The sequence below is a fragment of the Rhea americana genome, unplaced genomic scaffold (genome assembly GCF_003343005.1).
Source record: "Rhea americana isolate MKP2758 unplaced genomic scaffold, rheAme1 scaffold_39, whole genome shotgun sequence".
Taxonomy (NCBI): Eukaryota; Metazoa; Chordata; class Aves; order Rheiformes; family Rheidae; genus Rhea; species Rhea americana.
The window spans coordinates 4844181-4870683 of record NW_028186523.1 but is presented as its reverse complement, the minus strand read 5'-3'; the positions used below and the strand labels follow the sequence as shown (position 1 = coordinate 4870683).

Below are 26503 nucleotides of genomic sequence, written 5' to 3'. Positions count from 1 at the left end.
CCGGGCACCGCCGGGCCGCCGGGCACCGCCGGCCTCAGCTTCCCCGCCAAGCTGGGGAGATGAGTAACAGCAAGGCGGCGTGGCCGTGCAGTCTGCCTGTGCCACCACAGCACGCTGCCGGCGGGGAGCAGAGAGACGCCGGTATTTACRTTTCAGTAGGTCAGAGAAAGCAGGTAATGAAAATTTGGCACAGGTGCAGCAAGCTGAATAACATTATGCTTGTAGACAGCAGTAGGAATTACAGGGATTTAATACATTCCATAATTTCATTTTTGCTGTTGAAAAATCTAAGATAAAAATATTTAGTACAATGCCACTGACACAAGATAAAGGGTAAGGAGACTCGTTGTACATCTGTACTCATTGCATAAACAAAACATCAGCATTAGATCCAGCATTCAACAGGGCTACGTATCACTGTGCCAGTTACGTTAATTCTATGTTACAGTACCACAAATAACCATTAGTTTACTAAACAAAGCACCAAAAATACTATTGAGTGTCCTAKTTGGGGGCAGGTTAAAATCAGCAGCATCTTTCTAAACTAAGAGCATGTTCAAGCCAACTGAATGTTATATTAGCACTGTATGYTATAAAATGCTGTGAAAAGGGAGAGCACTTGTTTTATTTATCCTTGATTTTCCTATCTACCTACCCTCATCAATACCTATTTTGATATCTTTCCTCTGGCTCCCAAATAGTTAATCATGGTAACATCACCTCTAAGTCTTGCCGTGACATGCTTCTTTATTCCTAGGAGGGAATAATACACATTTTTCAGAATGACTAGTGATTTTGTGGGCTTAGTTTGAAGTATCATGAAGAACTTTCAAAGTATGAGGTTTCTGCATCTCTTGAATCCTAGATCTCACACTGGCTAGCCAGGTGTAGGCAATTACTAATATTCAGCCACTGCTGAAAATTCATCCCACCTTTTTGTCACCATGAAAAATTACCCCAAGGAGGAAGTACGTCTTGGAAATATTGCAGAGATCTGCTAACATTAGCAAGAAATCGCATAAACGGAGTACTCTCACCTAGAGCTTAGTGATTCTTAACTTTCTGTTCACAGGCAGGTTTTGAAGTCTTTGTACAGCCACTTGATGCAGAGAAGTCAATACAGTGTCATTACTGAAATTATGGTACAGGAGGCTAAGCGCAATTCTGATCTTACTCCAGCTTTCAATTAGGACTTCTGTTGACTTTGGTAACATTTCTCCTGGCTGATACGGCTTCATTTAACACTCTAATTAAGATAGCAGAGCACAAGGCAGCTACAAAGGTGTCTACCCTGACAGAGTAGCCAGATTCCAGCGTAGTGCAATCTGAAGTGAATTGCAACAGTCAGAATCAATAGGAAACAGTATGTGAATCACTATTTAATGCACTACAAGATGAGTCATCCCAATTCAAACCAGCTTTCAGACCAGTACAATGTCAGTCAGCTCCTAACACAGTTCGATATGAGTCAGATCTCAGCGCAGAGTACAATATGAAATGAGTCACTGACTAATCCAACACCATGTGACTCCAATACCCAGTATGAGTTGTCAAAGCTTCGGTGTGATGTGAGTCACTTTATAGTACAGTAAAATGGGCTTTTTYGAGGCCATTCATAATTAAGCACGATGCAACCAAGCACTCAGCAGGAGATGATGGGAGTGAGCAGAGCAATCTGCTATATGCACTAATACTACTGTTTGCATAGTAAAGAGGTTTGTAAATTATTAGGCTGAATACACTTTTTTTAAAGCCAGCTTCATAAAAATAACTAGAAGCAAATATTTTCCTCTGATATTAAAGCCAAAGTAGGACTGAAACAATGGTAGAGCTCTCTGCATTTTGGAAGCCTTTTTTTTTTTTTTTTTTTTTTAACCTGCAAAATAGTTGATCAGCTAGTATGAACTGACCAAGACCAACTGAGGTTGGTCTGCCACAAAACACAAGGCAAGGGATACTGACAATTTGTATTATACAGAGGATAGGGACTCAGTACTGATTTAGCTTAATGCAGTTTACAATGACCTGGTTTGTAAAGGGACTCAGCATGGGAATACCTTCTTTCCACATTCACATTTGTGCTGGACTGTCTAGCACCCACACAAATGGTTGGGCCACAGCAACAGATTGCTTTTGTTGCTTTTTCTGTGTAGCAAGTGCTCCCTACAATTCTCAAATCTTTTCCATTCTACAGGAGAAAAAGTAATAGAGAACAACTCTAATTGCATTTTAGAGTAACATTTTCAGTAATGCCTTATGGGATAGAATCCAAAGTAAAGCCGTATTTCCTGTACTACTAGCATAAGAAATAAGAAAAACAACAAAATAACAGCAACAAAACACTGAAGCCCTGGTTAATTGTGTTTCTTAGGAAGAAAGTTAGATTATACTCAGAAAAATTTTTGCACGTGGAGTTTTTTACAGATAGCAGACTGACCATACAGCTAACTGTGCAGCATTGAATACCAAGGAAAAAGCAGCACAAGACATTAAGCCTGTGGCAAAGTAAGATCCTAARTTACAAGTGGCATGATCTGAGTGTCATTACCTGTTAACTGCGTGGGTGTGATACATTTCCAGCCATTCCTTTTGAAGTGTAAAATACTGCTTTAATCTGGATAGATGAACCCTGCTCCTTTGAGGAACGTCTGGGGAAAAAAAAAAAAGGAAATAGAGCAGGTAAAGACACCCGACTTAATTTCTGGACATCTTAGAAGTGTCTCAGAGTTTATTTAAACTCATAAGAGGATATTACTTTCTCTTCTGATCTTATCCACTGAACATTTGGCAGAACCACGTTCAACACCTGCATAAGAAGCTGCATTATTCTACATGGCTGCTAGTATCCTCTCTACTGAAGTCTGACTTTCTTAAATCCTCAACAACTCAAATTATCCTATTACCACCACAAGATCTCCAACAGCACAAGAATTCCCAAGAACTGACGCTATTCTAACATGCTAAGAGGAAATCTGGTAACTATGCCTGAAACACATGCACATGCACAGGTGAATTCGTTAACATAAACTTATAATTATTCTCCCTTTAAAATTGCTTGATGCAGAAAGCCTGTATGTCAAATTTGTCAATGAAGAGGAAGAAGCTATTTCAGTTGACAGTAAACTGTCATGGGCTTCAGTAAGAGTATGTTGCAGCCTTAAATAGTCCTAAATTAATAAAATACGGATTCAGAGATTTACTCTGAGCTTAAGCCTAGTTGCAAGCATCTTGTGACAGTAGTAAAGAATGAGAGAATCTCCTTCTTCYAGCTCAATAATTATCATTTTAGGAGGGAGGAGGAGAATCTGAAGAGAGAGCAGCAATGGCAAGATTTATGCAACCTGACCTAAAGCTCAGTGAGACCAATAGTTTCTCATTGTTTTAATGGAGTCTGGATCAGGCCCAATACATTCACTGAAAAATGAATGGACTATGATGATCCAAATCTGTGCACTCCAACTGGCTGTGAGCTATAATTAGAGTGCAGAGATTCACACTCTGTGTAGTTACTGCGAGATCTTCACACTGGAGCTATGGAAATCAGATCCCAGCACAAGTTAGGGCTTGCACACCTACTTAATTGTAACCTGCACAAGGACAGAACGTTATTTTTATGTTTTAGTAACAGAATTTTTGCACTCCGATGAGCTGACAAAATTTAATTGTGCTTTAAACATAAAATGAAGATAAAAGCATAAAAGGTTTGTCCTTTTTTTCATGTGTCTATTCTTGTTTTTTTAAAAAATTTGACCTTCGCAGTTTAGATTTTACATATTCCTCCACTGGGAAAGCTGTTTTCTTTGTAGCCCTTTTCTACTAAAAGGTAGTACCTTTCTACTAAAGGATTAGCAAATACTATAAATGTTACAACTAAGCCAAATAGCATTTGAGCTGCTTTTAACTAGGCAAATAATTTTCATCCCTGATGTTTGCACTCCTTTGTGTTCATAAGGTTAAATACAAAAATGCTTCATAATCTGAATGTCAGATAGGCATGCCTTAGAGTGGAAGAGACATGATAAGCACACTTATTCTAGTATTTCAACATTATTCTTACGGTATACATTTTAGTTTTCTCCACTATTCATTTCCTATGAATCATAGATGCTATCTAGCTGGATAAAGAACCCTACAAGATTACATGCCATTATTTTTCTGTATTACTGGTTCATTGCTTTTTAGGGACTTTTTTTTTTCTTATATATAATAGACTAAACTTGTTGTGATTACTAGAAAGGGACCAGAATAGAGGGCCTAAAACTAATATCTTTCTTCTTTTTGCAAAATAAGTCCTCTAGGCAAGATTTCTTTCAATAGACCCTAATACTAATTTGAAGTATGAAGTTTATGAACAAGATCATAAACTCAAACATGTTGAAATCAGTGGGAATCTTCTAATGAGTTTTCCTGTAGGCGACATGCTTAGCATAGCTATGAAACTATTGGTATAGGAGCTTTCCAGTTCTCCAGATCATGCCAAAGTCATGGTTGTTTTTCTAAATATGGAGCCAGGAGTCCAAATTGGGGCAAGAACTATGGAGCTTAAGTTTTAAGACTGAAGCTCAGGTCTGTCCCATGGTTATAACAGTGGCATAGCTGGGCATCAGAGTTGTGACTGCATACTCAGTTTGCTTAAGTCACTTATTCTCTAAGAGGTCCAGAAGCTCCCCTTATAGCCATCTGCACAGAAGAAACATTAAACCAACTAGAACTGATGGAACTGACTTGACACAAGGTAAACAGTCAAACCCCTAGCCCCCTTCACARTCAAGTATTGGACTAATTCATGCTCTCCAGGTGGGAAATTTGGACAGTTCTGAAGAWTCCTCCAGACAGGCCCTGCTGTGCCTGCTCATGCAGTGCTCTGAAGTTCTTCAAGCTGAAACCAGTTAAACAGTGGCAAGAGTATAAGGATGAAACCTCTTACCACAGCAGCTACATATTGGCAATATCAGATCCTACTGAAACCCCCAAAAAGTAAAAGAGTATAAGCTGTTAGCTTGTTCCACCCTATCCGTACCAGCCAGAGAGTGTTACCTATATTTTGTATTAAATTATGGTTATCCAAGCAGATGTAATTATCTTTGATAGCRCCATGATTATTTTAGGCACTCTGAAACAGATATAATTGAACATAGAGGTACATTTTGGGTTACATTTAGCAATTGGCTGAAACAGTACCAGGGTTGAGAGTAAATAATGCTGGGGTWGAGGTTAAAGTACTTTGGTTAAAGGTGTATCACCACTTTCATKCACTACTCTAAAAGTATTGCTGTCTTCCTTACAAAACACGTTTAAGGTGTGCGGTCTATCTCCAGTCTTCCTCYCTCAAATTTTCTTCTGAAACTCCTTTTCTAACAAGTTACACATCTGCTCTGGATAGCAGAGGACAGAGAAGGCAGACCTCAATTCTCAAGTGAAGAGAGCATCTAGTACAGAGGGGTCTCATATGTCAATACTACAATTTGCTCTGTCTCACAGCACCTTCTAAGAGGTCTGGAAATCTGAGAAGATAAAAGAGACTCACAGCACAGGGAGTTTGGAGCCCTAAGATGTTGATTTTGGTATGAGGGAGATTACCTAGAGGAAGAAAAACAATTTTTGATCATTTTATTTTTCCCATCAAACCAAATTTAGACTATGCTTCTATCATACAGTGCAACAACCTAGTAAGAGTGCCTAGAGTAATAAGGTGTTAAATAAGACAAGGAACATCAGAGGTTTTTGAAATCCAGGTGTACTGGAGAACATAAGTACACCTATCAGAAACTGTGCTGATTAACCTTTCCATGGGAGGTGAGAGATATGTTCTCTTCCTGGACCTTCTTCCTCCCTTACTTTGAAGTAGTAATGTGGCCTTGTCTGAATATCAGATGGGCAAATCACTTGAACTCAGTGTCAGTAGACCAGGTCTGGATCTTCAGCCGCCTAAAGAAATATATCTAAAAATCTAAATATACTTACAGGACCTTGGAAAGGATAACGAAGCCTCTCTTTAAAAGAAAATCATCCACCTTCTAATTTACTTCATAGTCAAAAAATAAATACAAAGTTATTAAATCATGGCAGAAATACAAAACTTTAGTTCATGCCCACACATACACATTCACCCTGTACATTCCCTTAGTAACATGGAAAATGTCATGTTCACTTGATGTAAGATATGACTACAGGCACTGTTACACTCCAAGTAGGAGAAGCATCCAGAAAACAGAAGTTTTTTTAAACAAAATATTTATACAAATTTTGAAGAAAGAAATTCAGACAATTCACAGTATCTCTGCTTAGCATCATCTCATATTAAATATGACCTATGATAATAAATTCACTTTTCTCTGCAGCATAAATACAAATACCAGATCAGGTCCCCAGCTGGTATAAACCTCCTCATCTTCCCTSGCCTTAGTGAAGTGATGCGGTGTTTTATGAGCTAAAAACTTGACTAATCACATAATCTTGATGTTCCAAGGAAAACATTCTCTTTGTTGATGGACATATGATATTTGATTGTTCAAGAAAAAAGAAGAAAAGAAAAGAAAATCCTTAAATTTTGTCAGGAACAAATCCATTTAAAGCTAAATATTAATTATGTATAATGTAACTGAAACACTTAGAAAGAACACCTCCATTTTATTTTTATTTCAGAAGCATCAGCTGACCAAACGAATGACTACTTCGGAGGCTGGTGTCACAAGAAGCTATATTTACTGATTACTATTTTCAAAATGCACACTTGGGAATAAGGAGCAGAATATTTTGGCTGATGAAAGAACACTCGCATTAGTATTTACAGAAAACGCATCTAGTTGATTCATTATACAATTTTTCCATGAGCAGAAATCCAGCCAGTGTTAGTCTCATATCAATGCCATATTGACTAAAAACAGTCTCCTGTCAGGTTCAGGTGATCTACCTTGACAGCAGCAGGTGCAGGAAGACGTCTATAAATCTTATTTTCTCAGGAATGCACCGTCTTTTTCTACCACCAAATCATAACACTGGAATCCCTCTTCCTTGAATGCACTTATATACCTGCTTCAGCTCTCAGGGCTCCTCAAGCTCAAAGGTCTCCCAACTGATTACTGCAAGTAATGTTTTCCCTGGCCAGCTCTGTACATGCATTTCTCTGCAATATCAAGTTTAAGAAAACAGAGATCATTAAGATCATTATTTCAGTTAAAACAAATCAAGAAAGCAAACCACTACAGTTGGGTTACCAGGAGAAATTTAAGCTACCTCTTATGCAACTTAGGAAAAGGAGCAGCTGGCAAGGGAGAAATCCATGTGCTTCCTCACTCCACCACCTGCGAGCCTACATTTTCCACTGTTCTGCCTGCTAAATGTGTTCTCAGATAGCATTGGGAAGGAAAAACATTTAGCTAAACACAAGTATCAACATATGTTATTTTCCTAATTTCCTTCAAAAACTTTAAAGCCAACTATTAACCCAAAATGCCATAGAAAACTGAAAATTCTTCAGCTACTAAAAAAAGCCCTGATTACCCACAATGTAAGTTTTGAAAATAAGGAAAGCCTCCTTGCAAAACTATCAGTTACACTTCTATTGGTTTTGATTAGTCATTTTAGACCTTTCAGCCCACAGCTGTAGGATAATGAATTTTAAGAGATAYCAGTTATTGATACCATCTACTATAGCAATAGGATCCACAGGTGAATACTTCTTCCAACTAACATAAAGTTAGCCTCAGCATTGATGCAAAGAACATATGCAGTGGTTTTCTAAATGGTTTTATACCTACTCCACGACCCAGTTGTATCGTCCGATATCCCAGATTAATAGCCATAAATTGTATAAACACAAAACTATTATACTAGGAGATCAAAAAAAAAAAAAAAAAAAAAAACTCCAAAACAAACAAACAAAACACAACAAACTCAGCTTTCTGCCAGGAGCATCTAAAGTTTACAGTGGTCTCCATTCTGTTGGTAACACTGATTGTAAAGAAGCAATTTGGTAAATTACTACAAATAGTACACATTGGAGTTGCTGATAAATCTATTGTCCATTAGTTTATATGACTACTGAGACACTACAAATAATGACTTTTGTTCTTTTCTTCAATACCACAGCTAYGGGTCACAGGTACTTTGTGACTCACACGATCACACGATTCAAAACAGTAATTCTGGCTGTTGTATTCAGTGTCTGCCCATTATATAACTACAGTAGCTGTAATGAAAAGCAGCAAAGCCTSGTGAGAACTTTAGAGACCTGTAGTACATTGTGGATCTGCTAAAGCCAGTACAAAAACTACTACAGTCATAAAATAAGGTTTTTCTGTTTGGACTCTGTCAGTGGCTCTAACATAAGCTCACCATGTGACCTCAGCAAGTTACTTCAGCTCTATCACTATTTCCCCTACAGCTTCCAAGAGCATTACACTTCTATGTGTACAAGTCATACTCAGATAGTCTTAATGCTTTTTAAAGTACTTTTATTTGAAAATGAATCCTTAGATGATTTGCACAAACTCAGACTTTGTGCCTTTGCATCTATTTCAGCAAAGGAGCAGTTTACGGGAAAGCAAAGGCAGCAGACATGGAGCTCTTGGTAAACTTCTTACATTATCACACGCAGCTGCCAAATTGCAGGGTTTGTTTTTCCTCAGTTCTCTTTTCTATGTGTCTTAAAAAAAAAAAAAAAAAAAAAAAAAGGGGAGCAAGAAAATCCAGGAAAACAGCATATATACATGAATATACATATGAAATTATGACATACCCTTTTGGAAGAGCCTGCGTTTTACTGTATGTTCAGGCTTCATTATACATAGATTACATGGTCTCAGTATGGTCATTATTGTGATATACATTTGCAACAAATACCATTCTGCAAGCATGAACATATGAATTTTATGTTACAATTCTGGTTAGACAATGAAACAAGAAAAACAGATTTCTTACAGAAAACGCTTGCTTTTCTCACGGATTAATAATGCTAATATGACCAAAGGGAGTTGGTCCAAGTGGAACAGTATATAGAACATGGGCTTGACTACAGTTTGGTTTAGAGCCAGAGCTACATTAAAAAGCAGGAAAGAATGAAGCTAGCAAAACAGCACTGGGAAAGATTACTTAGCTTGTTCTGTGAACCTGGACCAGCCTGATTTGTCTAATATATCTCAACACCAAAGGAGTTTCTACAACATCATGAGAACTTGCTCCACTGCTTAGTTGTATATCTTGCTATCCCATTATCTAGCCTTGATTTTACTTAGTTCAAGCTAACCCATTACTTAGGCCTGGTGGAAATATAAGTTGCTAGAAGTTAGGGTTGTTAATCTAGAAAAAGGGAACTGAAAAGGATATTGATCACCTGATCAGTAAAAAGTTATGATGATCTATTGTTCTCCAACTCCTATAACATTTCTGCATAAGTCACACTTTCTAAATATCTTGTGTTCCTTATATCTTTCTTGGAATAGTGATTTATACAGGTATAAATTACTTCACACATTCTACCACAGTATTCCTGTTAATACATTGCAGAAAAATTGTATCCTAATTAGTTTGTCATCCACTCCAGACCTTTGCCACACGTGTGAGATACCTCTCAATTCCCACAGGAAATAAATGCACAATGATCATTGAACAGTTCTGTAGTCATAGCTTGGGCTGTCCTTAAGCAATAGATACGTTCCAGTGGTTTCCCTTTTGCTTCTTGTTACTCTAATGCAATTCTTCTACTGTGCTTTATCTGCTACAAATACCTTTCAAAAAAAAATCTTCATGACATAAATGATCAAAAACTGCTTGCTAATTTAATGAGAAAGTTGGTATACATCTGCCAAAGGAGAGTGATAATGCATAATTTAATCTGATACACTGTGTCTTGAATTTTTATTTTGCTCAGTCATTCATTTTCTGTAAACTATGGGATAAATCATCACATATGATGTATAGTACCAGAAAGCTTTTAAGTAAGGCATATGATTCACAAATGAAACTAAGAACACCATGCTATTGGGCAGCTTTTGCCATACAATTACTTATATATTCTTCCATTTCATTAAATGTCAAAGAACACTTCTGAAGAAGAATATGAAACAGTAACAATAGATCCAGAAAGAGAGTCTTTGAATTAAGCAGTAGTAGGATGAGGTGAGGACAAAAAGCATATTGCTCTCATTGCCTTTATTTTTCCCTTGCCTGGAAGGAAATTAATACTAAAATTTTGTATTTCTGGACATTTAGATAGTACTTGTCAGATCAGCTCTACAGAGGCGCAAAAGTAAATATCATTTGTATGTGTATTATTCCTCTTATAGTTTATTTCTCCTGCAAAACAGGTGCAGCTTCTGCTCAGCATGTCACACACTTTTTTCTTGGGAGAGTGGGTGGTTCTAGCAAAAACAAAATAAAAACGAAGCTCTATAATAGAAAAATAAATTCAGCGGAAAAGAGCACAATTTAATGCTGTACTCTGCTATAATAACCTACTTTTTTCTTGACAATTCTGCAGTTTCTGACGGTGTCTGTGCATTCTTCCTCAAGTTACAATGATAATAGTTCCTAAATCTGACTGGATGTTTTAGAAAGGAAAGCAATTTTTAACCCTCCATCATTCAGCTCAGATGTTTCTAGCCCAGAAATAAGTTATGAATACAAAATAACTCCAGATCTGTCACAGAGGATGACTAGTTATGTATTCATAGATCAAATACAATCAGAATGAGGGAAGATGCACTAATCCTTTTACAAGGTGACATTTCCTCTATAAAACACAAGTGTCAAAGCCATCAGCATATCAAGTTCAGCAGAGCAAATCTGAAGCTCACAAGGATGCATCAGAAAGGGACAGTGACTTCAGTGGGAACTGTCACTTCGTTAGCACTGCTTCTCTGTACAATCTGCAGAATTCAGGCTCCGAAAAGGTTTCATAGAACAGTGCAAAAACCACAACCAGTGCTTCCACAAAATATTGTTTCATGTTGTCTCTGATTATGGCCAGGGGAGCCAACACAACATGTTAAATTTAATGCTGTCTGGCCATGTGTTTTCTCCTTAAGTAATTCTTCATCTTGAAACAAAGGTGGTCCCGATTGCTTCTCCACAGGAAAAGCATTGTTAAAAATTGTGGCAGTCAGTCTCGGTATGGACRCATAAGCATTGGCCTTTCCTCTTTGTTACGGCACAACCAACAAGTCTGAGGCATTCTTAACACTCACCGCAGAGGCCACGTTTTCAAAAGCGCTCAGATGTCTCATTCAAGCATCAATAAACCAGTACACCAGCTAATCATGAGAAAGAATAAATCCCCCTCCCCCCAAAAAAACCAACCAAACAAAAAAAAACCCCCAAAAACAAGGGGCTCCAACTACCTCAGTTCTGTACTGTTTCTTTTAGGCCAAATCTTGAAATCAAAGCCTCGGGAAATCCCTAGGTTTATATACCAATGCCCTAAGAGCTGCAGCCCTCTGAGAAGAGAGAGGAGAGACCTCACTTCCCCTTTTACAATCTTGTAATTGTAAAATGTTTTTTTTTTTCCAAAGGATTCAACATCCCACAGCTTCTATGGAGCAAAGCCAAGCATTTAGCTTTCCAGTTCTTTTGAAGATACAGCCTTAAGTAGTTCTTGGTAAGACTTTTAAAACACAGAAGAGAAAACAGATGTTACTTACTTCCTTCTTCTCTTGCTTTCTTGTAGCCTATGGGATCAGAGCGGATGGAGATGCGCAAACGGCAGATGTCTACAGCACAGGAGACCTCAGGCTCTACACAGGCAGAAAACAACATGGGAAATAGAGGGTCCAACGCTTGCTGCTTTTGTTGGTGCTGCTGTTGCAGCTGCTCATGGTACACTCTTTTATTCAAGCTTCTTGGGCACAGACGAGAAGGGGAGGGAGGTGACAGCCAGTGTATAGGACAACACGAGACAAATACGACTTGTACAATCTGGGACTATAACAGAGATGACTGTGCTGTAGTACTAGATGCATCATTCTGCTCCAGTTCACTTTTATTTTTTTCCTCTGTTTGGGGGAAAGATTAAAAAAAAAAGAGAGAGAGGAAAAAGAAAAGAAACATGCTTTGTGTAGTATTTCCAAAAGAAAACACAAAAACTAAAAAGTAAAGATACTCTAGTTTTTTCCTTAGCCACTTTCTAGGCTGTGCAACTGCCTGCACACATGCATGGAAGTAACTCCTTTGTTAATGAAACATCAGCTAGCACATTAGTCTGAAGTAATAACAATGGTAAGAACAGTATTTTCTTATCCTATGGGCATTAAGGATTCTGTAGAGTCCACTTATGTGCCTCCTTTCAGAAAAACCTTATTATCCTCGCTCTACACACTTGTTAGTATAGGTTCTAGTTAAATAGCCATTCACTCCCAGACCAAGTAGGTGGCCAATAATATTACCATTCTGCTTAGTAGCATTTCCTATCCATTTTGCAAAGGAATAAAACATGTCCAAGGTGCTCCCATGAATTACTAAATTAAGCATCGGATTTGCGTAAGTTACCTTGAAATAAAGTTATATACTCATTGCACTGACYAAATGCAACTTAAGAGTAAGCTACCTAACAGTTACTGTGTGCTAGAAATAGCAGCACAGGCAATAAAGGCTGAAAAAACAGCCTAAGCTTGCAAATAGCTCCCATTCTGTAGATGATCTGACATGTCCAGTGGCTTTAGTGAGGTTATGACTAATTTTTTTTTAAAAAAATAATAAATAAAAATAAAACAATTTGATTTAAAAGATGGGTCATACAGACATTTCAGATTTGGTATGGATACACCTTCCCATCAAATTCTGCGACCCGCATTATCAATAGAGTCAAGCCAAACACTCTCTTCAAGCCCTTAGGTTTGTCTCTTCAAAAACAAGTTAAGTTGGTCTAAACTGTTCAGTGCCCACTTTCATTTCCCTGTTTTAAAAGTTATCGTTTCACTCAAATAGAAAAGGGAAGCAGAGAAAAATTGCTTAGGCAAGGAGGTATTATCATCTCATTTTTCCATATGAAAGCAAGATACGGAAATGTTGAGTAACTCAAAGCTGTATCAGCAAAGCTGGTGCAGAACACAATTTCTTTGATCCTAGTGGTTTGTCTTAAGTATTAGGCAATATTCCCAAATTCTAAAAACTAATGAAAATATACTGAAAAAGGATGAACTAAATCAAAGTATCCAGATGATAAGGATCAGATGTAGTATTATAGAAGTATACAGTTCCAGTAGCTTCAGAAAGCTTCAGAAAGTGCTACAACTCCCATTGCAAATTAAAACACTAAAAAAGCCAAAATACCACTGCTTACATTATTCATATAAAACAGCAAAATTCTGGGTCTCAAAAGTAATATGAATTATCTTATGAGATCCTACACATTTTTTAAAACACCTTGCAAAGCTTCCTCTAAAATATTTCTATACAACTCCAATTAACATAAAATGGAGCTATACTTCTAATACACTTTTGACAAACTGAAAACACATTATCACAGTGTCATCTTACACAGTAGCAAAAGCAGTTCTCCCATCTCAGAAATTAAATCTATTTTCACTCCAAAAAAGAACAGAAATATTGCATATTATGCAAATAAGGTAGTTAAACTTCTGTGTGGCAACGTCTAAAAGCCCAATCAYATCACAGTTCTGTCGTACAGAGTGTTATACAAATATGAAGAATGTCAAGAAAAGGCAGCTTCACAAGTTTTCTACAAGAAAGGGCACATGCTCTTGGCTCAGGAAAATCCTTTTGTCTTTTTATTGTCCAAATTGTTACACAGGGTCAGAACATGTAACATGTAAGCAGTTGAAAGAATAAGCCCAAACCTAGCCAGTCCCGTGTAACTGCAGGTGTGAGGAAACATCCTGCTGCTTTACCTTTTCTTTGGAGACCAAATGAACTATAGAATTATTCGTCTTCCCAAATTTGTATTTTTTTCATGGCATCTTTTGTTTCCAGTTATGTAAGAACTGGATGGTCTTGGTCTTTCCCTTGAACTGTCAGTTCTCAGCTGATATCTCACCTTCCAAATGAACACTTTAGGCACATACAAAACTTTTATTAACTAGAAGAAAACATTTGACATTGTGCTCTTGAATAAGACAAGTGATACAGTCAGAAGCAGTTTTTAAGCCACCTATCAGTTGCTTCTCACTACCTCATGCCTTGGAATTTTACATTATTGTTGCCTCTGATTCATTACTGTGTAGTAGAAGCTTTGCGCAGGAGGACTAGTTTCTCCTCTTGAAGCTCTCCTGAGCTTCCTCAGGGCTTCCAGAAAAAAAACAAAGCAATATGAGAACATTTAAGMGTTTTAGATTTAGGACTGGGACATAACAAACAGCCTAGACTGTGATAAATGGAATTAGAAGTAGATGAAAGAATTTGTAGGCCAGAACTGATAACCACATCTCCAGCACTTTGTTTTGTTTTAATGACAAGTTTACCTCTTGCCATTAATTAGTGCTGTCAACTCACGGCACCTGCTATTCATATGAAGCTAACATCCTTGGGATTAGAGACTTTAAACATTGTACGCGTTATTTGCTGAAGACAAGTAATTATGCAGAATGTAATTTACAGTAACTCCCGTTACAGGGCATTAAGGGGAAAAACATACTGGGAAARCAAAGCAAGGCTAAAATATTGCTTCATTCCTTAATAAAGGAGTAACACATTCATCTTATCTAACATATCAACTCTGCCAGATCCAAGTGATTTCACTCAAAATTGAAGGTAAAACCTGCCATACTCAAAGTTCTGTGTCCATCTGGGGCCACTACTAATTAACGTGCAAGACCAGCATTTGCACTGGAATAAGGAAAGATAAACTCTTAAAAAGCCACAGCAATTCAATCAAAATACTGATAGCAAGCTGAGTGCTTCTTATAAATCTGTAAGGGCTGCTTATAAATTTGCAAGCCTATCTTCTTACAAATCTACCATATGGATACATATGGAAAGATCCATTAYATGGAAACACTTCAGGGCAAGCAAACCTGGCACTGAGAAGGGAAAAAGTCACAGAGTAACCTTGGCCAGGCAAGGACTCTATTCTATTATCTTTTTCTGAGAGCAGCCAGTAGCAAATGCTTTGTGGAAGAACATTACAAGCAAGGTAAGAGCAGGCTGATCATTCCCTTGCTATTGGCGCTCAGCTTTCAATAAGCAGAAGCTTAGATAACCAGTTCTGCCCTTTCTAATGCAAATAGCAATTTTTCTAAGGACCTAGGGCTTTATTTTGCAAGGTGCCTAATACTCTGGCTCTGATCCTGATAAAGCCTTCCAGCGGGTGTTTAGAGGTAAACGTGTACTTCAGCATTGTGCCTGATCAGGATCAGAGTTTGATACCCTGCAGAATGGTGCCTATGTTAAAGCATCACCATACAAATTCCAGTGTGATGACAGCTCTTCCGATGACAGTCTACAGCTGCTTATTACACAGGCGCGTACACACACACACTTTGAGATTAATTTATCTATTGAGTACATAAAATTTGCATTTTTATCTTTTAAATTGTTGCTAGCCTGCTTTTTTTGCCATTTTACCAGATATTCCAAAAGAACATTCATTTTCTGTACATCTCATTGTTCAAACAACTCAAAGAAAGTAATTTGCTCAATAGGGTGTATGAAATTACTCAAATTTCATGATGATTAAAATTCTTATTTGCATTTCAGAATCATCTGGGAACTGGTAGAGGCTACAAAACAGAACAGCCTATTTTAGCTTTAAAATAATGTGGTTTTTTTTTGAATAATTGTTTTCTAGTAGCAAGAAATGCAAAACAAACTGCAGTTAAGCTGTTTATATTTCCCATTCATAAAGCCTTTCCTCAAAATAGCTCAAGTACTTTGAAAGAAAAAAATGTGAATAGGAATAAAAATAACAGTCTACATGAGTCATGCAGCTGATTTGCAGAACTTCCAGTATTCAGCATCCTCCTAATAGTAGATTTAGAATGAAGAAATGGTGAATTGAGGCTCATAACCCAGATACTCGGAGCCTGTGTTTGCTCCTACAACYAGAACTCAAGCCTCCAGCTTGTTGCTCTACCAGAACCTGAGAAGACAGCACTGCACACGTTCAGTCTCTTTGCTCTTTACCTGTACATTTCTAGGGACTTAGCCTACCTCTAAGGGCATTTTGTAAGGCATGCCACATTCTTCTTAAGAAAGCTTTTGTTATTTCTTATGCCCTTTTCTGTTGTATGTATTATCCTATGAAGACTGTAGTCCTTTCTTGATCTGTTGACCTTCCTCTGCAAAAACTTTGACATATTACTGCGTGTGCATGCATGTGTGTGCAATCCATGATATACTCATTTTTCATATTAAAAAAATGCCAGAATTACTGGCAACAAGTATAGTATAGGACTGGGTCCAATACACCCCAAAGAAAATACAGGGCTAAAATTCTTTAACTGCATGCTTTCTTTACTGGAAAGGTGAACTTGAACAGTTCATTAGTTTGAATGCATGGTTCAGATTTTTCACAAAAAAAATGAATTTACAATAGGTAACATGATTGCTATCCAACAAGAAAGGTTCCCCACCTTTTCAATGCATGGACTCCACTGGCAAAAAAAAAAAAAAAAAAAAATCTCTCTCCTCTCTTGCTGATCTCCAGACACTTTCCTAAAGCTTTAAAATGTTTAAATTCTCCACCCTCCAGGAAGTTCTCTGCAGATTATGAACTAACGCTGGAGAAAGCAAGAGGAGATAACCAGTAAGTAGTAGGGCCACAAATATGACAAAGTCATGAGTTTAAGGGAATGCAAGGAAAGGAAAAATCAACTGGTTTAACAAAAAGTTTTGCTATAGATGAATGAGATTCCTAAGGATTAAAGCAACAAACTTACATTAAATAAAGATAATAAATGAAGAAATTTGTTATTATATTTTCCTAGAAATTATAACAGCTTTATTGCTTTATTTCAGCTGGAGGACCTAGTTCATATAAATTATGGATTACAGTTCACTAGGACCTTTTCTTCTTGGCAAATTTTAAGCACCTTTACATACTATACAAATGTATCTGGGTGCACGCACATGCACGTATGAGTCACTGCTCACTGAACTATGATTATATATGAGCTGGAATACAGTTCCAGTTCACATACTTTTAAAATACATTTAAACTTATTTAAATTTTATATACATTTATTATATAAAATATTTATATATAAAATAATTTATATAATTATTTTATATACATTTAAATGTATATACATTTCCTTAAAAGAAAATATGCATGTTTTAAAATTAACTTTAAAGAAAAAGGATCCTGAAATTATAAAAGGAATTTTTAACTAGATAATTAGCTAAATTAGCATTTGTCCAGAGCAGCAGGAGTTGACACCTACCCTTCCGAAGGGCATCAGAAACAGTCTCTGTGATCACTAGTAATTGCAGCAAGTATTTGTGTGTTCTTTAATACTACAAGGACCAATAATCTAATACTCATTTCTATTCAGATATACTCAAAGTGATATTTATCAATGATGTTTCTTCTTATTTTTTTTCCTGTGAGTCTTAGTCTTGGAAGCATATGCTACCATTTTCTCAAAGAGGCAATCAGTAACGGTACTATGTAGCTATGTCTGCACTTGAACTCTGAAAGATGCTTAATACATCCAACATCCATTTATAAAGGTGTCTATCTTACTTAAAATTCAAGCTCCAGTTGCTAAACTCTGGCTTTCTTGTAACAGTGTCATCACTCCACACCTACTCCATACCTAGCATTCATCATGTGGATATAAAAAAATTGCCAGGGTTCATACCTCACATATAACCATCTTTCCAAAAAAAAAAAAAAAAAAAATCTAGCTCACATAAAACCATTCCATCAAGCACAAAACACAGCATAACAGCATAAGCAGCCTGTATGGAATACATATGGATTTGGTACCTCATGTATACATAAATTAACCCTGAATAGAAATCCTACATGATACAATTGTGAACAGTGATTAGCTATGTTAAAGCGCAGATTTGCACAAATGTAAAACCATGGTCGAGTATAACTATGGTTATGGTCATATGGCTACATATAGTTTCTTTTCCTTTAGCTGAATTTTGTAAAATATTAGAGGTAAAGCATGTGGTGTAGGTTCAGCCTCTACCTTTGTAAAGTTAACTGAACTTTTATTTTCCATCTTGCAGTCTTACTGTTAGAAATCAAGATGAAGAGAGAGCAAGAAGAACATCCCATGAACTCCAAGCAGAGGGTATTCCAAATTGCGAGGAAAGGTATAGTCTTTATTTATTAAACTAAAAATGAAACAAAACCCCCCACAGCAAATATTTAAAGTAAATCACCTGATATAGTCAAATAACTATTATAATCTGTATGTCATTTAAATGGAATTTGTAGGCATGTCTAACTCATAAGGAACCAAAGGTTTGATCTATAATCTTTTCATACGCAGCATGTAACCACATCACAACTTTCATAACGTAGCAGATCAAAAAAGCATAGTAACAGTTTCCCTTTTTTCTGAAATAATTTTTAAATTCGTCCTCTTCCTACCCAGCAAGTATTTAACCAAGCCAACTGGCAGTGCTCAGCCTTACACAAAGAATAAATAGAAAGGGGAACTGAGATCCTCTCAAGAATCACACAACTATTTCTTCAGAATTGCTCAAAGAGGTAGGAGCACCTGCAAAACCACAATAGACAGGAGGGTGYCTTTTATATTTCCCTCCATGCTGCTTTCTACATATTGTCATTCAATTTTTAACAATGATCCAACAAGGACTATTATGCGTAGAAACCCACCCACACACTATTATTGGCTGGAGACGGACTTCTTTGTTGCAATTACTTTGGGCAATAAACTGGAATTTCTGCATCAAAGCCCAGATAATCATCTGTGACTGAGCTTCTGATAAGCCCACTTTCAAAAAGCATCTTAAATGTACATTTACTAGAGTTTGCACTTGGGTAGCTCAGGTGAGGATTTAGAGCCACACAAACCTTGTATTTTTGTTCCATCATGATGGCAGATGCCTTCTGCCAGGTGAAAACAGCTTGGAGTAGCAATCAATCATTTCTCTTTTCCTGTCCTCTCTTTCTTCCTCAAGCCCTGCTCCTACACTTGAAGAAGTAAACGCCTGGGCTCAGTCATTTGACAAACTAATGCTTACTCCAGCCGGTAGAAACGCTTTTCGCGAATTTCTCCGAACTGAATTCAGTGAGGAAAACATGCTTTTCTGGATGGCCTGTGAGGAACTAAAACAAGAATCCAACAAAAGTGTCATCGAAGAAAAAGCAAGACTAATTTATGAAGATTATATTTCTATCCTTTCTCCAAAAGAGGTACACTGCTTTTCCCAATAATTTCTTTGATGCTGCTTTGCACAGTTAAAGCCACAAAAACACTGAAGGATATTTTTTCTATGCATTCCACTGCTATAAGCAGAGATTTAGGAGGAAAAAAAAAAAAAAAAAAAAAAGGCAGACCCAGCATTGAGGTGAGATTGTCAAAACTATTTTCACTTGTTAGAAAACTGTTCCTGTTGCTACCAGTGCACACTAATGGGAAGTCTTTGGTTTGAGGGACAACAAAGTTATAGATGAAGACTTCATCCTTGCTCAAACAACTTAAATTTTATTGGCCGGACAAATCAATTTCTTTTCTCTTGGCATTAAGAAGGGGAGGGGAATGCTTTAAAAGCACAGTAAGCACAGGACATCTGTTTGCCACACAGCACAAACAAATAGCGCACAGAGTAGTTGACAAAATATGATATAGATTAGAAAAAAAAAATGAAAATTTTCAAAGCTACCTGTCATTTCACTGTTAGCAAAGAGGCCATTTTTCAAAGACATATCAGTTCACAGTTTGAACATTATTYTACAAAGAGGCTGGAATTTTGAACCTTCTAACTTCCTTGAAAAAAAAAATCATAACTTATTTGATTGTGGTACAAACTGTACTCATGCAGATAAAAACAATATTTAAGCTAATCATTCTATTCCAGTAATGCTAATGTCTTTACAGAGACTATTGCCTTGCATGAGGAAACACAAAGATCAAAACATTGCACATATGGAAGCATTACGTAGCTATTTGATGTTTATATTCAATTCATCCTGCTTTTTAATATAGGAATTTGATTAATTAACAGCTTCCTAGGTTACAGTTTCCTTTTGCGTAATACTACTCACCCTGAATTCAGTCTCTTAACAACAGTACTAATTCCCAAGGAAACAAAACATCACGAAAAATTAGAAATCCACTCTACTACAGAGCAGGAAATTGGTCTGGAAAATAAAATTCTACTAGTCTCGCAAGCATTAGTAATGATGGTATTTCAGGCAGCATCGTTCAAACTAAGGGTTCCTTAGTGAGAGAATTCTTTTACCCATACTTGACAGATTACTACTTCAAAATTTGAATGCAGCCATCTTTAGCTTATGTATATTTAACAGTCTTTACACTCCTGAAGGATGCCAACTGAAATGGTGAACAAAGGCTGCTTTTTTCAAGCTAAAAGAGCTGTAAAAAGCACATGTACTACACACTACTACCATTTACRTGACTTTTTATTTTAACATGCAGGTCAGTCTGGACTCCAGAGTAAGAGAAGTTATTAACCGAAACATGCTGGAACCCTCACAACATACCTTCGATGACGCACAGCTTCAAATTTATACCTTAATGCACAGAGACTCCTACCCACGGTTTATGAACTCTGCTATTTATAAGGACTTGCTTCGGTCCTTATCTGAAAAATCTATTGAAGCATAGGATTCTTTCTTAAATGTATTTATTTTAAAACAAATGGAACTCTGGGCTACATCAATCAACAGGGAATTTAGAATTAATCGGATATCTACCTGAAAATAACTCAGGCAAGTTTTAATACAGACTGAATGTTTTAAATCTGCACAAGGGTACTGCACAAGGACACTGTAGCGAACTACAGTTTCTGATCAAAATAAGTATTACTTTGCAAAATAGAATGAAGAGAATGAAGATAACTTGTTAATGTTTGAAGTATTTTTCACAATGCAGCATGCAACTCTCACACAAATCTCTTATAAAGGGATGTATCTCCAAAGTACCATTGCTAATTGAGCATAAAAACTAAAATTGGAGTGCTAGAGTTCAAAGTCAAACCAGTTGCCCCCTTCCCCCCCCCCATCCATACTGTGACCAAAATAAAAACAGTTGTGTTGTGAATATCAGGGTTACCCTAGATTGAAGTTTCACATATTGTACAAGTCATACCTGGCACAGGTACACTTCATTTGTTTTAGATTATATATTTAACACATATGCAGTGGCTAATGAAAAACAGTATGGCAACTTCACGTTTATGAAAGCCAATRGTTGAAATAATGCTGCCTATAAAAAAAAATCTTTTTCCTGAAAAAAGTGTTATTTTACTACCAAGAATCAGCTGAAAGCATTTTTAAGTTCATACTGTTGATGTTTGTAAATTATTTACAAAAAAGGAGGAAGAGTTTGGGCATTTAAATTCTTAAATAAAGCACAAGAATTCTCACATATTGCTCTCTTCACTCTGCAGGTAGATGTGAAAAACATTTCACTGCTAGCCTCTCAGGAACAAGTAGTTTTTGTGTTTGTACACGTTAAGTTCTCCCTGGTTATGAGACATATTTATTTTACAGGTACTCATATATTTAATTGACAAAAGAAAGAAGCTAGAGCTATCCAGTTCTGGTAAGGCATTATTTCAGACTGTCTGAAAGAAAAGCAATAGCTCTATCTACTAATAAACTGTGTTCATTTACATCATCGCCAAAGCATTACACTTGATTTTTGACAGGTATCTCCCTGTAAGCATTTTTGTGTACCTCAATATTGGTAATCAGCAAAAGTTCTAGGAAGAAAATAAGTCAAATCTGCATAATCTATTTGTAGATTTGTTATTAGGATAACTTCTTTATGAGATAATTCCACTATATTAAAATTTGGAGTTTAAACTTCTATTAAATTCTATTTTTACCCCTACACATTTGTTTTAATGAAACAGCCTATCAGTACAATAGTAAGAAAAAAAAGATCCCAAACTGGAGAGACTTATACAGCCACAGTTCAGTGACATTACCATAATCTTTCTACAGTCGACTATTTGCCTAACTCCAGCATTATCAAAAAGACAAAACAGGACTTCCTTATGTCATCTCAGAGGGGGAAAAAAAGAAAAAGGAGGAAAGCCCTCCACATACTACTACTACAGGCATGGTCCAGTTAGGTCCAGTCGGTCCCCTGCCTAATACATCATCATTATCAATTTATCACATATGCAATGCACTCTCAACGCAATCTCAGTTTACATGAAGTATTGGATGACAGGCAGTAACTTCAGCAAAAGATCAAACCAGCAGCATTCACAGGGAGCTTACACTCAAGCTGGCAATGCTATACTTACTGATTCAATTAGGCTGTTCTAAAACTGACAAAGTAATTTTAACTAGGTCAAGTTCACCTTGTTGATCAAAGATCAGTCATGCATCAATAAAGTTCAAAGCTGTGTCATTTCATGAAACAGAGGATTTAGTTTCTTTTAAGTTATCTCTCTTCCCTGCAAAGATACTTCAGTAAGAGTCAGATGACAAACTGAACTATCCGACATTTTTTCCTCAGAGAATAATAGAATATATATTGTTTGATATAGATATACTGAAACTGAAATGGAGAAAAAACAGAATTAGATTGGGTAGTTCTATGGTTAACATCAGATTATTAAAATAAGAAAATAGTAGTTTCTAAGCTTATATTCTGTGTGTCCCAACAGCTAAACAAAATTGTCTAGGCAATTTTCATTTCACTTCTGTATTACCACAATGTGATGAACCTTCCTGAAAAATCTTGAACTTTCATGTTGTATTTTAGGGTGAAGTTATACCTAAGACCCATGGGCAGAATGCTAGTTCCTAGATTTCCTGAGAGTCTCTCTTAACCCTCCCTCCCCCCAAAACAAAACAAAAATTAGTAGTAAATTTCATTTGAGGATGTTTAATGTTGGGTTTAAAGAAAAAACAAAAACAACAAAAACCCCACCCACATAGAAGACAGTTTATTAGTTGCATTTCATTACTATATACTTGCTAATTATGCACAAACGTCTTCTCAGGCAAATATGAGCTCCACTGAAACTGAAAAGTTACTATCGACAAGCTGTTACACCTACAGGAAGACAAAACAATCACCGACACAAAATACTATATATAATTCATTAAAGGCCAAAATTATCACAAAAATCAATTTAGCATAGCCTGAAAATAAGCATGGCTGGTTTGTCTTGGCATTTATCTAACTGCAGGATATCATTAAGCTATAACAACTTTCCAGCCCACCAAAATTCGTTCTTCAGTGTCTGCACTTCATGAACCAGTAACTCCCACAGAACATGCATATTGTTAAAGACYACTCTTTATAAACCTGCTAAACAGTATTAAAATTGTATGGACTCCTTCAGCCAGCAAATCGTGCTTTACACTAACCTTTAAATTCCAAATCCATTAGCACAATACAAGTAAARAAAAGAAAGAAAACACTAAATAGAGCATTTCAGGCTATATACTGTAAAGACAAATTAAAATTTGTCACGCTAGCATCATGTACCTAGACATCCTTTCGAATTAAAAAAAAAAAAAAAAAACTATCTGAAACATAAAGTGATCAGACTGTTTCAATATTAAATAATTTTAAAACAAATTTGCTCTAAACAGCACTTGAGTATACAAGTATACTGCTATAATTTCAATAACATTAATGGAAGGTTTTTTAATACTAAYATTGTAACTAAATTAATCCCAAACCTTTTAAAATGGTAAAATAATTCAAGCTAATTGATGATGTATTGAAACAGAAGCTAATATGCATGGATATGAAATTCTACTTAAGGAGGTGAAACTCCTTAGATTTAATTTTACGGATGAGTACTAATCATTTGTTCCAAAAGTCACATATCTGAAACACTCTGGGAGGAATGAAGACTTCAGATTGAGGAATTTAAGTTCTACCTGAGTTGTTAYGGATTTCAAACTGCAAGTTTAATTCATGTATGCGATCACAAGTGGAACCCAGAACTCCAGTTCCTCCCCTCCGCCCCCYCACCCCCAAAATAAAATGGCACTTTCTCCATAATGCTTAGAAAGTTCTACAGGACTTCAAAATGGGATTCATAAAAACTGAGAGTATTGATCTAGTATTTACCTTCTGTTTAGTTTTTGTAAAAAAGCGTCATTCAAGACAAGATATTTCAAAACCTACACTACTTCTGAGAAAGGTACCAGTTATATATGAAGAAATGCCTTTTGGGATTTCAGAAGCTACAACTGTTTTCAGAGCAAAATCCTATCCTATCTTCCTGAAGAAAAATGTCACTTCTTAAAAATCTTTTCTTTCTCCAATTTTAATAGGAAGAGGGCTACCTCTTTTTCTGTAATACTTTAAAATACTAGCTTAGACTATAGGGCAATTGTGTTCAATTCTCTCTTTTGCTCAAGAGGATTCAAACATCCCTAAGGATACTAAAGCAGCTTGCTAAAGCTATTTGAGGATGGCAGAGATTGATCACCAATCCTGTTAACATCTTTCACTGCATAAAAAAAATCCTCAGTGTACTGGGCCAGTCAAAGTACAACTGAGTAGCTAAGCCAAGCATCTGGGAAAGTGAGATATGGTTCCAGCCACACATCTGACAACTTCTCCTACATATTTTTTAGGCTTTGTATCCTCTCTGGTACAGAGGACAACTTCACGCAATTGGGAGAACTGAAGCACTTGCTGAACGAAGATGCATCCAGAGGTCACTGTTGAGCTGTTTTCACTTTGGATTTGGGTACCCAAATGAAGCATGAATAGAATTTGGACACATATATTCTTTTTTATATCTAGTTCTTCGGTTTCACTACCTGATAAAAGCTTCTGCTTTTACTTTAAGAGCAGAAGAGTGAAGCATGAAGGCTGTTGCCATGGCCACAAGGTAGCATTAGGTGAGAGAAGCATCTATTTGAGCGCCTACTGGATACACATACATCACAGAAAGCGCTATTACAGTTCTAGATCTTGTAAAAAGTTCCATATATATCTCAGGAGGTACAGAAAAAACAATTACCATATATTCTCAAGAAGACCAGTTCTCCTACGTGTCACAGTTAGACATAAGGCTAAAAGACACGTAACATGAGGAAGGTTATATAAACCAAAGCTGTTCAGTACATATTTTGAACAGCAAAAGAAACTTAGATCTAATTGACACCCAACTTGCAATGTTTTTTAACATAATTTTTTAAACTTAAAAACACTTCAGAGTAAAGCACTGTCATTAATACTAAGCAACTGAACGGGGCAGGGGTCCTAGCRACAACGGATACAGAGAAGGCAAAATTACTGAATGCCTTCTTTGCTTCAGTCTTCACTGCTAAGGGCAGCCCCCASGAATCCTGCAGCCTGCACGTGAGGGAGAAAGTCTGGAGAAGGGAAGACTTTCCTTTGGTTGAGGAGGAAAGGATTAGAGACCTTCYGGGCAGGTTAGACATCCACAAATCCATGGGCCCAGATGGGATGTACCCATGAGTACTGAGGGAACTGACAGATGWTGTTGTCAGGCCACTCTCCATCATCTTTGAAAGGTCTTGGAGAACTGGAGAGGTGCCTGAGGACTGGAAGAAAGCCAGTGTCACTGCAGCATTCAAAAAGGGCAACAAGGAGGACCCAGGCAACTACAGGCCTGCCAGCCTCACCTCCATCCCTGGAAAGGTGATGGAACTGCTCATTCTGGATGTCATCTCCAGACATATGGAGGAGAAGGTGATCAGGAGTAGGCAGCATGGATTCAGCAAGGGGAAATCCTGCTTAGTCAATCTGATAGCCTTCTGTGATGGAATCACTGGCTGGGTAGATGAGGRMAGAGCAGTGGACRTTGTGTACCTTGACTTCAGCAAGGCTTTTGACACTGTCTTCCATAACATCCTCCTAGATAAGCTCTGGAAGCGTGGGTTAGACAAGTGGACAGTGGGGTGGGGATTGAGAACTGACGGGAAGGCAGAGCTCAGAGGGTCATCAGTGGCACGGAGTCTAGCTGSAGGCCTGTGGCTAGTGGTGTCCCCCAGGGCTCAGTACTGGGTCCTGTCCTGTTCAACTTCTTCCTCAGTGACCTGGATGAGGGGACAGAGTGCCTCCTCAGMAAGTTTGCTGACAATGATACCAAGCTGGGAGTGGCTGACATACCAGAAGGCTGTGCTGCCATTCAGAGGCCTGGACAGGCTGGAGAGTTGGGTGGAGAGCAACCTCCTGAAGTTCAACAAGGGCAAGTGCAGGGTCCTGCACCTAGGGAGAAATAACCTCAGGCACCAGTACAGGCTGKGGGCTGACCTKCTRGRGAGCAGCTCTGCTGGCTGACCTGGGAGTGCTGGTGGATGACAGGTTGATCATGAGCCAGCAATGTGCCCTTGTGGCCAAGAAGGCCAATGGTCTCCTGGGGTGCATTAGGAAGAGTGCTGCCAGCAGGTCGAGGGAGGTGATCCTGCCCCTCTACTCAGCCCTGG

The 26503-nt window shown here is 37.3% G+C and overlaps 1 protein-coding gene across 1 annotated transcript in view; it reads left to right on the top strand.

Moving 5' to 3' along the window:
* RGS20 (regulator of G protein signaling 20) overlaps nt 1-20726 on the top strand; it is a 38771-nt gene extending 18045 nt beyond the window's left edge. Inside the window, exons 2-5 of the mRNA XM_085313517.1 lie at nt 11666-11814; nt 18136-18222; nt 19057-19291; nt 20538-20726. Of these exons, the coding sequence (XP_085169643.1) occupies nt 11666-11814; nt 18136-18222; nt 19057-19291; nt 20538-20726 (660 nt within the window). The remainder of the gene's footprint in view (nt 1-11665; nt 11815-18135; nt 18223-19056; nt 19292-20537) is intronic.
* Nucleotides 20727-26503: the final 5777 nt, after the last annotated feature.